Raw genomic sequence first — 14,157 nt, 5'->3', positions numbered from 1 at the left:
ACTAAGATGGGCATAGTAGGATTGGTATGAAAATCCGGCGGACGGGATCCCAGCCACCACTATGCTGGCAGCAGGGCGAGCGCTAGCAAGCTGTGCTCACCACAAATTATATTCTCCCTCTATGGGTGTCGTTGGACACCCATATAATATAGAGGGAGAAAAGCCTGTGGCGCGCCGGGATTCCAGCTGCAGTTTTTCACCGCTAGTCAAGATTCCGGCGTCGGCATTGTGGCATCCGGGATTCCGGCTAGCGGTATTGTAACCGCTTACCAGGTATAGCATCAGTGTTCTGTCACCCAGGGACTAATAGTATGATTCTGGCAGGCAGTGGCTGTTATAAGGTGCTACCAATGCTTCTGCCATTCACCAGTGGCGGTATTTAACTATGTGCTGCAGGACTGAAACCCCCCCATGTGTCACTGTGACTGGCAGTGACTTCCTATTGGAAGTCCTACCTGCCAGTCAGACACTACAGGCAGTCCCATTGGGTGATGTTGTTTTCTCCCTCCGGGACTGCCAGGCCAGGCTGCAATAGGCAGAGAGCTAGCTTCCTGTATGAAGCCAGCTACCTGCCTCGCTGCACCCGATGAAGTCCATACAAGCCATGATTTTGCGCATGCGCAGTCAAGCCGACGCTTGTGCACATGCGCCGGTCCTGGCTCCTGCCAGCTTCATTATGCAGGTGCCGTACCCAGCGAGTGTTGGCTGCAGCAGGGGCTCTCCTCTGGTGGACCAAGCAGCGGCAGCAGCTATTCACCCAGCTGTTTAGTCACTCCTGGTGCAGCAAGTTATTCCCTCCCATTGCCTCCAAGCCAACCAGAGGAGGAGGAGACCAGGAGCTGATGATCACTGGTGGAAGATGCAACCTAGCAGTATGGGTCCAGAACACATTACACATTACCTGTTATGCTGGATGGAATTTCAACAAATATTTTAATACACCTGCTCTAGGACCCTAATCACCACGTGAATTTAGCTCTAGTTCCAATACAAAGTACTGTGTAATAAGAATCTTATGTAGCCAGGTATTTACATGCTCTGACCGGAGGTATCTGCAGCTGGGAGCAGTGGGAGAGTCATATATTGGTTGCATTTTAAATCGAGTAGACCAGTATTTATTGTACAGGAAAGCTGGGTACACCCCTGACGGTGGTGCGACTCCTGATGCGATATAACGATGCATCTCACTGCAGTATACACTGCACGATCCGCTGCACAACAGTGCGATGTTACATGCAGCATAAAATAATACAATACCACACTGGCCGTGGAATCGTCCCACTGGACGTGCAGCTGCCCAGTTCATCAGACATACATATTGTTATACTACGGTTGTTGCGCTCCGTCGCACGTCAAAACATCATCCTAGTTATCATATAGTGTGTACCTAGCTTTACACAGGTAAAGTAGTAGTGGGAGGGCACTTACCCACTATCCAGTTCCACTCTATGTTGCCAATAGCATTGTATTCTACAATGATGCTGGTGGGGAGAAAAACAACAAAACAAAAAACAAACAATCAAAACCAGGCATGTGGTACAAAGCCAATTAGAATCAGGCATGTGGCACACAGCCAATCAGAATCAGGCGTGTGGTGCACAGCTGACAAATCATGCAGCATTAAGCATTGTAATATCAGCGGTGTATCGCCACAATGACTATTACAGGTTACAGTACAGCACAAGCCTCTACTTCCAGCAGCTACTAGAACAATTACGGTACTGTAGTACTCATCATAGCATATCTTATTCCTATCGTAAGTGTTTTAAGTGCATAAATTAACCAATAAACTGTAGACTTAAAACTGCTGTGAACTGTGGGGATTCTGAAACCGAACAGAGTAAATAAAACATTAATAAATCTCCCCTTTTTCCCCGTGGTGCTTTATGTACTGTAAAAGAAACTGTCCTCTTACATTTGAGAGTTTGGACCCTTTAGCTAGATGCTATTGTCCCACCTGTTCCTGGCCAGCCTGATGGCCCATACACACTTCATGAGAAAATGAGCGACGTCGCTCATTTTCCACCTTCCTGAGCGACGTCGCTCGTTTTCTCGACAAGTGTGTGTGCCACCAACGACGATCGATGCGCGGCCCCGTATCAGACGTCAGTGCGGCCAACAGGGGGATCCCCTGTGCCCATGTGGGCCAGTCCAACCCTTCCCATAACTGTCATTTTTCAAACAGAGCCTGTCACGTGGCAGTTAGGAAGCTGACTGGCTGGTACTTTATCTCTCTGCAAGCTTTGATACATACTGTACGGCCAAAAACATTTAATTTCGTAAATGAGTGTGTGTGTCCATAGTACCACTGATTCAGATTAAATAGATTGGCTAAAGAAATGTTCTCACACAACGTTGCCACCACTAGATCCACTTTAGTACTGTTACCTGCAAATGATGGAACAATCTATTCTGTGGCCTAGAACAATCTATAACTTATCAATGCGACAATCTGCGACATCATCGAGTCACTTCCCAACTAATGTTCACGAGGTACTGGTTCCCAATGAATAGATAGGATTTAGGGCGGTATTCAATTAGTGACGAATTCTCTGACTGCAGGAAAATCGTCACTTTGCACCCATTTTTAGGTCGAAATACATTCGCCTTATTCAAATGCCCGTGCAGATTTTTCGACTGGTCGAAAAATCCGACACTGGCAAAAAAAACACATTGATCTGCGAATTCACCGCCGATACATGTGTTCTGTCGAATTTGCGGGCGTTTTTGCCCATGCCGTTTCGGGAAAAAGAGTGAAAAAGGCATGGCGAAAATGGATTAAAAAACAGCAGCTATTGAATACATATGGTCGAATTAATGCAGATTTTTCAACTGTCGGAAAATTCAACACACAATTGAATACCCCCCATAGTCTTATAAATATTAATTCTACCCACAGAGACGTATAGGGAAGAGGACCACTTCAAAACGTTTACTAATCACAATCTATATATTTTTCTTAGTCTTAAATATAAATTTCCATAATCCTATTCTAATAAATGGAAATACATATGCTGTCAGCAGCACAATGCACGGAAATCAAGTGATTTCCTTTAAAGGAAAAGTTAACATCTAAAAAATGGGAATAAATCAGTGAAGACCATAACTAGTTTCCATGGTTACAGAGGTAAAGGCCAGTTCTTGAGAAATTGTCTAAAGGCCCATATAGACGGGCCGATGCAGGAGAGATGTGTGCTGAGCGAACCGCCGCTCAGCACAGCGCGATCTGTGCTGAGCGTGCGGGGAGAGACGAGGGGGCCGCTCACTTCACCCAGCGGGTGAAGTGAGCGACCCGCTAGATTGGCCTGCACGGCAGGCCAATCTAGCACCAGCGATAGCGATGCGCGGGGCTGCGCATAGCTATCGCTGTTAGGGATACACACGGAGCAATCTTGCTAAAAATCTAAGCAATCTAGTCAGATTGCTTAGATTATCTCTCCGTGTGGACCCCCCTTAAGAGCATTAGCAGTGTTTTTCAGAGTTGTCAACAGGCAATTTCAGACAGATGCCACATGCCAAGTTATAGTGCCAAATATAATGATTTTAAATAAGCAATATCGTTTTTGAGTAGTTCACCTTAAACATCTACATGACAGAAAAATGTGCAGTTTAGTGGTTTCTGTATATTAAAAAATAAAAATTATATATATATATATATATATATATATATATATATATATATATATATATATATATATAAAAATTTCACGTAAGTAGCAATAGCGATCCATGCTGATTAGGCCCTATGACCAGTTCTATGAGTGTAATAAGTTATGTACAACAGTTTTACAGAAAAAAAAGGCAAGAAAAATATTCCCCAACTGCATTAAAGTAAAGAGCATCATCTAAACATTTTTTACATTTCAAATTAATCTGGGTTAAAGGTCAAACTGTTGTGAGAGGCAATAGAGCCCCACAGGTGCTTACAGCTGCATCCCACTGATAAATGTCCCGAACAGGCCCAGCATCCCCAGGAACTCCTCACGGGTCAGGTTTTTCACCACATACTCTTCCGACACATTGGAAACAGAGTATAAGCAGGCACCCAGGATAACCAGAAGATCACCAATAAGCATGTCACTGGCTGAAAAGAGGACAGAATGGGAATGTTAAAAATAAATAAAAATTATGTATATATTTCAATAAACAAAACTACTAAGAGATATGCGACAGTTGCCTCAGGGTTAACATATACTAGCGCCAAGCATGGAGAGCTCAGAGAGGGAAGAAACCACCCAAGAAGTAGAGGGTTCCAGACAGCCGCGAGTTGCCAGTGGTTTGGTCTGTCTCCGTGGCAACCCGCGGCCACCAACACTTCAGATGTTCCTTCCAGCACGTCATTCTTAGAAGACAGATAAATATATCCAAATAAACAGCCCACTGTAATCCAGCAACAAACAATTACTGCATACCTGGCCCGCTCCCGCTACCTACACACAGCCTGGCCCGCTCCCGCTACCTACACACAGCCTGGCCCGCTCCCGCTACCTACACACAGCCTGGCACGCTCCCGCTACCTACACACAGCCTGGCACGCTCCCGCTACCTACACACAGCCTGGCCCGCTCCCGCTTCCTACACACAGCCTGGCCCGCTCCCTACACACAGCCTGGCCCGCTCCAGCTACCTACACACAGCCTGGCACGCTCCCGCTACCTACACACAGCCTGGCCCGCTCCCGCTACCTACACACAGCCTGGCCCGCTCCCGCTACCTACACACAGCCTGGCCCGCTCCAGCTACCTACACACAGCCTGGCCCGCTCCCTACACACAGCCTGGCCCGCTCCCGCTACCTACACACAGCCTGGCCCGCTACCTACACACAGCCTGGCCCGCTCCCGCCACACAGCCTGGCCCGCTCCCGCTACCTACACACAGCCTGGCCCGCTCCCGCTACCTACACACAGCCTGGCCTGCTCCCGCTACCTACACACAGCCTGGCCCGCTCCCGCTTCCTACACACAGCATGGCCCGCTCCCGCTTCCTACACACAGCCTGGCCCGCTCCCGCTACCTACACACAGCCTGGCCCGCTCCCTACACAAAGCCTGGCCCGCTCCCGCTACCTACACACAGCCTGGCCCGCTCCCGCTACCTACACACAGCCTAGCACGCAACTACTGGGACACATACAACAACTACAAAGTACTGCAGCAGATGTACAGTATGTAGTCAAAACTTTGTAAAAGCATTCATTACCAAACTGTAATTATTCAGCAACAGCTACACCTTGACATCACCATAACTGCCAAAATATTTTAATAATTTACAGGGATAGTTTGGTGCAGAGCGATACACCAAACTGACAGACAATACCATCCTGGCAAATCTTGATCATCATATTATATTCACTGGACTTGAAAAAACATCCATATTCCAAAATTTTAACAAGCATTTTTATTTACTGACTAAAAGATAGCCTAGGCCTATTAATGTAAGAATTGAACAAACAGGAATAGTCTAACGCAGTTAGTCAATAAATGAAAAATAAGGACATTTTTAAAACTTCAAACTGGTCCTGGAAATCAGTTGGCTACTAAACACATAAGGGGAGATTTATCAAGGCTTGGAAAGAGATAAAGTACCAACCAATCAGCTCCTGTCATTTTTCAAACACGGCCTGTAAAGTGACAAGAGCTGATTGGTTGGTACTTGCTCTCCAAGCATTGATAAATCTAGCCCAGGGTGTTTTAGCAATGCAGCTATAGTTCATCGCTAGAAAACATTGCTGAGGCATTGTTCTTTAGTAGATAATGGTATAAATCTAGGGTTTTGGGACATTTTATTTCTTTTTTGGGGGTTCTTATTTACACGTGTGCTCATTCACCTCGGGTTTTAGGCCCAAATGTATTAAGCCTTAAAAAGTAATAAAGTGGAGACGGATAAAAGGGGCAGATGTATTACTCCTGAAGAAGTGATAAAGCAGTGATAAGTGCAAGGTGATAACGCACCAGCCAATCAGCTCCAATATGTAAATTTGCAGTTAGGAGTTGATTGGCTGGTGTGTTATCACCTTCCACTTATCACTGCTTTATCACTTCTCCAGGCTTACTACATCTGCCCCAAAGAGTGATAGAGCACCAGCCAACCAGCTCCTAACTGTCATTTTTCAAACACAGGGGTAGATGTAATAAGCCTGGAGAAGGGATAAAGAAGTGATCGGTGCAAGGTGATAACGCACCAGCCAGTCAGCTCCTGTCATTTTTCAAATCCGTAATGATTGGCTGGTGCATTATCACCTTGCACTTAACACTGCTTTATCACTTCTCCAGGTTAATACATCTGCCCCATTGCCTGTTACGTGGCAGTTAGGAGCGGATTGGCTGGTACTTTAACACTCTTTATCCATCTCCACTTTATCACTTATGGCTTAATACATTTGGACCTTTGCACCATATGGCACAATTTGGAGCTCCACCGTGAGTAGCAATTAGTATGTTTTCCTAAATTGTGCATATTATTCACATGGTAGCCGCATACCAAATCGCTCACAGTGTACAAAGTACACTAGAGTAGTCATTTTGTTGCAAAAGTATTGGTAAAGAGTCGCAGACTAAGCTTAGCGATAGGTGGCATGACATATGGTGCAGCTGCTCGTGTCAGAACTCTGGGGCAGCTGTAATAAGCCTGGAGAAGGGATAAAGGAGTGATAAGTGCAAGGTGATAACGTAACAGCCAATCAGCTCCTGTCATTTTTCAAATCCGTAATGATTGGCTGGTGTGTTATCACCTTCCACTTATCACTGCTTTGGGGTCTACACATAAAGCAGTGAAAAGTGTGGAGCAGTGAGCCAGTGGATAAGTTGCCCATGGCAACCAATCAGTGTTGAGGTAACATTTATAAAATGCATTTTATATAATTATACATAGCAACTGATTGGTTGCCATGGGCAACTTCTCCGCTGGCTCACTTCTCCACACTTTTCACCGCTTTATGAATAGACCGCTAAATCACTTCTTTATCCCTTCTCCAGGCTTAATACATCTGCTCCAATGTCTTTCGCCTTTTTACCCAAATTAGTGACTCAGACACACACAGAAGTACATCAGATGTCAGCGTCAGTACTCAGGGTATTGTACTTCTGTGGTATTAGTGATGTGAATAAGGCGGTACGCTTGACGTGGCTAAGTAACAAAGTCTGTGGAACCAAACGCTGCTACTTTGTGTGATTTAAGCAAAACTGCATGTGGACGCATTTGCAATAAAATTCCACATAAATAGGGTCCATACTCCTAAGTACAATTGAGAGGTGCAGGGCAACTCAAATGCCAAATTACAGCGACAGCAAAACTTCCGCAGAGCTCTGTATATTTTATAAGGGATTGTGTCCTAAAATGATAGCATACTCTGACCTTAGGGCAATGTTTCTGTATATTATGAAGGTGTTTTGATATATGTATAAACCGTTCTGATGTCATCAGTTAGGAAACACTGTATTATAATTAAGCACCCATTACTATAAATTACAGCTCACCACAGACTTGACTTGTATTGTAGCACTACTCCTAAGGCTTTGTGTTTTTAGATGATCATAGAACATATCACTGACTTCTAATATCAATCTAATTTCCAATTTCTAGCAGGACGTGTATAATCCACAAGAGGAATGGGCTACCATACACAGAACAGTATTTCTTCTCTCTGGCTTTAAGAAGGAGGCTCAAGGTACTGCGAAGAAAGAAACAATATTTTACCCCTTACCATTATTTCTGTATAATTACGAGAGGATAATTCGATTGTTTTTTGGGCATTTATTTTTCCCGTCTAAATGGGACTGTTTAGAAGCCCAAATAACAGTAACAATTTAATTGTGTTTGGGTGCCCATTTATATCACGCATATAGGGCCTAGACATGGTTTAGCTGCGTAAAATGGCTAAACCCACCTAAAGTTCTGCTTTGGGCATCCAAACTTCTGTTTGTAGACACCAAAAGTGCTGTCAGCACACATTTCTCCTCGCACCTCGGAGGAAGAAGAAATGTCACCCCAGCCGCTACAGAGTAAATGGAGCAACAACTGAATTACTCCATTTGCACCCCCTAGTGGCCGGGAAAACAATTTAATCGCCTCCCTAGAGTTAAGAAATTGTTAAACCCTGGTAAGAGATTGAATTTAATATAAGAGCAAGAGATAAAATAGACTACAGCAGTAACATGTGAGACCTATCTCATCGGTTTAAAAATATCTAATGTATGAGAAATGGTGGAGATCCAGATCAGAGAAAGATGGTCCTATTGAGCACATAACTAACTAATCAAGAGCATAAAAGGAGTCCAACCTTTGCCTTCCTCTCTTCCGGACAACACATCTGCACCAACCATGGTCCCCACGCCTAACAGACAGACCACGACTGCAATGTAATGGATCAATCTGAATCTGGCGCGAAGAATGAACCAAGACAGAGCCATCAGGACAGGGATCCCAACACAATCTAAAAGCTAAGAGACCAAAAAGAAAGATGGAGGAGTCAGCATTAGTACATCATTATCTGAAGCAGGAGAGCGTAATCAGTAGCTCTCCACACTTATTATACCACTTCCTATATGTATGTATTCTATATATGAATAGAGACATGGACAATCAGGTGCTTCTTAGGTTCTTTTGCCAAGCAGCTGTTAATTAGGAGATAGGCTGTAATAAAATATATATATATATATATATATATATATATATATATATATATATATATATATATATATATATACACACACACACATACATACATACATACATACATACATACATACACACACACACACACACACACACACACACATACATACAACGTAGTAACAGCACTCTAAATAGGTTATAAATTGGCATGAGTTTTTTTTTTTTTTTTAATACCTATCCATACCGGATAGGTATTAAAAAAAAAAAAAAAACAATTCAACTATAATCCATAAAAGGAAATGCAAAAGATGGTGTATCCTGGTTCCAGTGTGTCAGTGTCCAGTACCCAACGCGTTTCAAGCCATGAGGAAGAGATTGCACATCTCGAGACGCGTTGGCTACTGGACACTGACACACTGGAACCAGAACAAGGGCTGACAGAACTTCATTGGTAAGCTTAGGTGCCAGAGCAGGGTGAAGTCTGGACCACCCTGCCATTTACACCACCTGCGGCTCCTTCGCTACCATTCTGGTACGCTTTGATTTAATGAACAATTGGGACTGCTTATCCCTATTTATGTACATTATGTCTTATTAAACCTATAGGCTTTTATTGTTTCAATACTGGTACTTCTTAACATATATGTAGAGGTATCTATTTAGTCTGTTTTAGAAAGCAAACAGTCATTGTGGTTTTTGCTTTTAGCCACTGAAAGAGGGCGCCCAGGATACAACATCTTTTGCATTTCCATATACATTTCTGTTTGGGGGAGGAAGGAAAACCCCCTAGGTATATCCATGGCAGCCCACTCCCTTTCTAGCACCCAACAAGTTCCTCCGGCATTTTTTTGTTTATAATCCATAAAAGACCTTAAAAATAGTAAATTGGAGTCGATATATACTTAGACTCTGGGCATAACTGGTGCAATCCCAAATGGGAAGATAGAGAGACAGTTTAAGTTAACGGCTGTCTAGCCCCGTAGGGACAAAATTCCAGCTTAGGTATTTACCAACTGAGGGGGATATCCAATTAGCCCCGGTAAATTACCGGGGCTAATTGTCCCGCCAGGGGCTAGCTAATTAGCCCCAATAAACCGCGGCACGCGCCGGCTTATCAGGGATTTTGTTTCACATGCCTCCGGCAAGCTAAGCAGAATCCCCGGAAACAGCCCGTTTTCGTCAGAAAACGGGGCTGTTTCACACGAAAACACACAGGTTTCACTGAACCTGTGTGTTTCCGGGAGAAGGGTTTTTTTTTTTTTTTACAGGCGTTCTATCTGGATAGCCTGTAAAAACAAAACAAAACAAAACATAGGATTTTAATACCTACCGGTAAATCCTTTTCTCTTAGTCCGTAGAGGATGCTGGGGACTCCGTAAGGACCATGGGGGTATAGACGGGATACACAGGAGACATGGGCACACTATAAGACTTTGAATGGGTGTGAATTTGCTCCTCCCTCTAGGCCCCTCCTCCAGACTCGTTAGAGAACTGTGCCCAGGGAGACGGACATTTCGAGGAAAGAATTTATTGTTTAAACACGGTGAGTGTCATACCAGCTCACACCTCGAACATACCGCAGAACGTGGCATTCAATAGAACACCAGCCAACGGCATGAAAAATACACAGCCACATGCTGAGAGAATATGTAACACAACCTGTGTGTCAACACAACCAATAATAAGACACCGCATGCCATGAACGTCGTCAGCAACAGCCTGACAAAAAAAGAAAACACCATAACCAATAACAGCAGACAGTACGCACTGGGACTGGCGCCCAGCATCCTCTACGGACTAAGAGAAAAGGATTTACCGGTAGGTATTAAAATCCTATTTTCTCATACGTCCTAGAAGATGCTGGGGACTCCGTTAAGGACCATGGGGTTTATACCAAAGCTCCAGACCGGGCGGGAGAGTGCGGACGACTCTGCAGCACTGATTGAGCAAACATGAGGTCCCCATCAGCCAGGGTATCAAACTTGTAGAGCTTAGCAAAAGTGTTTGAACCCGACCAAGTAGCCGCTCGGCAAAGCTGAACCGCCGAGACTCCTCTGGCATCCTCCCAAGAAGAGCCCATCTTTCTAGTAAAATGGGTCTCCACCAACTTCGGTAACGGCAATCCAGCCGTAGAACGAGCATGCCGAATCGTATCACAGATCCAGCGTGTAACAGACTGCATAGACACAGGTGCCCCAATCATTCTGAGAGCATACCGGACAAACAGAGCCTCTGTTTCCCCAATTGGCGACATAAATATTCAAAGCCCTGACTACATCGAGAGACTGTGAATCAGCCAATGCTTAAGTAATCACAGGCATCAAAATAGGCTGGTTTCTGCGAAACACAGAAACCACTTTTGGCAGAATTATTATCCGAGTTCTCAATTCCGCTTTATCCACATGGAAGATCAAACAGGGGCTCTTGTGAGACAAAGCCGCTACTTCCGACACCCGCCTTGCGGATGCCAAAGCCAATAGCATGACCACTCTTCAAGAGAGAAATTTTAACACAACCTTTTATAAAGGTTCCAATCAGTGTGACACAAGAAAAACGCAACACCACGTCAAGGTCCCACGGTACCAATGGGGGCACAAATGGAGGCTGGATGTGCAGTACTCCTTTCACAAAAGCCTGAAGTTCCGGAAAGGTGGCCAATTCTTTTTTTTTTTTTGGAAATAAAAATTTATAAGGCCAAAACTGCACTGAAATGGAGCCTAACTTTAGGCCTGCATCCACACCTACTTGCAAAGAATGGAGAAGAACGACCCAGCTGAAAGTCTTCCGTAGGAGCCTTCTTGGATTCACACCAAGACACATATGTACGCCAACTACTGTGGTAAGGCTTTGCCGCTACTTCTTTTCTAGCCTGAAGAAGTGTGGAAATGACTTCACTGGGAATACCCTTTTGGGCTAGGATATGGCGTTCAACCGCCACGCCGTCAAACGCAGCCGCGGTAATTCTTGATACACGCCCGGATCTTGCTGTAACAGTTCCTCACGTAGAGGAAGAGGCCAGGGATCTTCTATGAGTAAATCATGAAGAACTGGATACCAAGCCCTCCTTGGCTAGACTAGAACAATGAGGCTCGCCTGAACCTTTGTTCTTCTCACGTTTATCACCTTCAGAAAGAGTGAAAGCGGAGGGGACACATAGACCGACTGAAAACACCCAAGGTGTCACGAGGACGTCCACTGCTATAGCTTGAGTGTCCCTTGACCTGGAACAATATCCCTGAGGTCTCTCGTTGAGGCGAGACGCCAACATGTCCAATTGAGGCACTCCTCAAAGATTTGTCACTTCTGTGAAACTTCTCGATGACGACTGTATTTCTCCCGGATGGAGATCGCGTCTGCAGAGAAAATCTATTTCTCTGTCGTTTACTTCCGGAACGAAGACTGCTAATATAGCGTTTACCAGTCTTTCCACCCAGCGGAAAACTTTTGCGTCTTTTGCCATTGTCGCTTTGCTCCTTGTTCCGCCCTAGCGGCTTACTTACGCCACTGCTGTCAAGTCGTCAGACAGCACTAACACGGGCAGATCACGAAAATAAGAATTTACTTACCGATAATTCTATTTCTCATAGTCCGTAGTGGATGCTGGGGACTCCGTCAGGACCATGGGGAATAGCGGGCTCCGCAGGAGACAGGGCACATCTAAAAAAGCTTTTAGGTCACATGGTGCGTACTGGCTCCTCCCCCTATGACCCTCCTCCAAGCCTCAGTTAGGTACTGTGCCCGGACGAGCGTACACAATAAGGAAGGATCTTGAATCCCGGGTAAGACTCATACCAGCCACACCAATCACACCGTACAACTTGTGATCTGAACCCAGTTAACCGTATGATAACAAAACGAAGTAGCCTCTGAAAAGATGGCTCACAACAGTAATAACCCGATTTTGTAACAATAACTATGTACAAGCATTGCAGACAATCCGCACTTGGGATGGGCGCCCAGCATCCACTACGGACTATGAGAAATAGAATTATCGGTAAGTAAATTCTTATTTTCTCTAACGTCCTAGTGGATGCTGGGGACTCCGTCAGGACCATGGGGATTATACCAAAGCTCCCAAACGGGCGGGAGAGTGCGGATGACTCTGCAGCACCGAATGAGAAAACTCCAGGTCCTCTTTAGCCAGAGTATCAAATTTGTAAAATTTTACAAACGTGTTCTCCCCTGACCACGTAGCTGCTCGGCAAAGTTGTAATGCCGAGACCCCTCGGGCAGCCGCCCAAGATGAGCCCACCTTCCTTGTGGAGTGGGCCTTTACAGATTTAGGCTGTGGCACGCCTGCCACAGAATGTGCAAGTTGGATTGTGCTACAGATCCAACGTGCAATCGTCTGTTTAGACGCAGGAGCACCCATCTTGTTGGGTGCATACAATGTAAACAACGAGTCAGATTTTCTGACTCCAGCTGTCCTTGAAATATATATTTTTAATGCTCTGACAACGTCCAGTAACTTGGAGTCCTCCAAGTCGCTAGTAGCCGCAGGCACCACAATAGGCTGGTTCAAGTGAAATGCCGAAACCACCTTAGGGAGAAATTGAGGACGTGTCCTCAATTCTGCCCTGTCCGAATGGAATATCAGATATGGGCTCTTGTATGACAAAGCTGCCAACTCTGAAACTCTCCTGGCTGAAGCCAGGGCCAACAGCATGGTTACCTTCCATGTAAGGTATTTTAATTCTACCGATTTTAACGGCTCAAACCAATGAGATTTGAGAAAATTTAGAACCACGTTCAAATCCCACGGTGCCACTGGAGGCACTATTGGGGGTTGTATATGTAGTACACCTTTGACAAAAGTTTGTACTTCAGGCACTGACGCCAATTCCTTCTGGAAGAAAATTGATAAGGCCGAAATTTGAACTTTAATGGACCCCAATTTGAGGCCCATAGACAATCCTGCTTGCAGGAAATGTAAGAATCGACCCAATTGAAATTCTTCCGTTGGAGCCTTCTTGGCCTCACACCACGCAACATATTTCCGCCAAATGCGGTGATAATGTTGTACAGTCACTTCCTTTCTAGCCTTAATCAAGGTAGGAATAACTTCCTCTGGAATGCCCTTTTCTTTTAGAATCCGGCGTTCAACCGCCATGCCGTCAAACGCAGACGCGGTAAGTCTTGGAACATACAAGGTCCCTGCTGAAGCAGATCCCTTCTTAGAGGTAGAGGCCACGGATCCTCCGTGAGCATCTCTTGAAGTTCCGGATACCAAGTTCTTCTTGGCCAGTCCGGAGCCACCAGTATTGTTCTTACTCCTCTTTTCCGTATAATTCTCAGTACCTTTGGTATGAGAGGCAGAGGAGGGAACACATACACTGACTGGTACACCCACGGTGTTACCAGAGCGTCCACAGCTATTGCCTGAGGGTCTCTTGACCTGGCGCAATACCTGTCCAATTTTTTGTTGAGGCGAGACGCCATCATGTCCACCTTTGGTTTTTCCCAACGGTTCACAATCATGTGGAAAACTTCTGGATGAAGTCCCCACTCTCCCGGGTGAAGGTCGTGTCTGCTGAGGAAATCTG

General features: G+C 45.1%; 1 protein-coding gene across 1 annotated transcript in view; it reads right to left on the bottom strand.

Moving 5' to 3' along the window:
• SLC35F2 (solute carrier family 35 member F2) overlaps positions 1 to 14,157 on the bottom strand; it is an 88,824-nt gene that overhangs the window by 6,728 nt on the left and 67,939 nt on the right. The window contains exons 4-6 of the mRNA XM_063950687.1: positions 8,280 to 8,439; positions 3,928 to 4,084; positions 1,429 to 1,481 (exon numbers count right to left, since the gene is read on the bottom strand). Coding sequence (XP_063806757.1) covers positions 1,429 to 1,481; positions 3,928 to 4,084; positions 8,280 to 8,439 — 370 coding nt within the window. The remainder of the gene's footprint in view (positions 1 to 1,428; positions 1,482 to 3,927; positions 4,085 to 8,279; positions 8,440 to 14,157) is intronic.

This window comes from Pseudophryne corroboree, chromosome 2, assembly GCF_028390025.1.
Source record: "Pseudophryne corroboree isolate aPseCor3 chromosome 2, aPseCor3.hap2, whole genome shotgun sequence".
Classification (NCBI taxonomy): domain Eukaryota; kingdom Metazoa; phylum Chordata; class Amphibia; order Anura; family Myobatrachidae; genus Pseudophryne; species Pseudophryne corroboree.
This window is presented reverse-complemented; position numbering and strand designations above follow the sequence as displayed.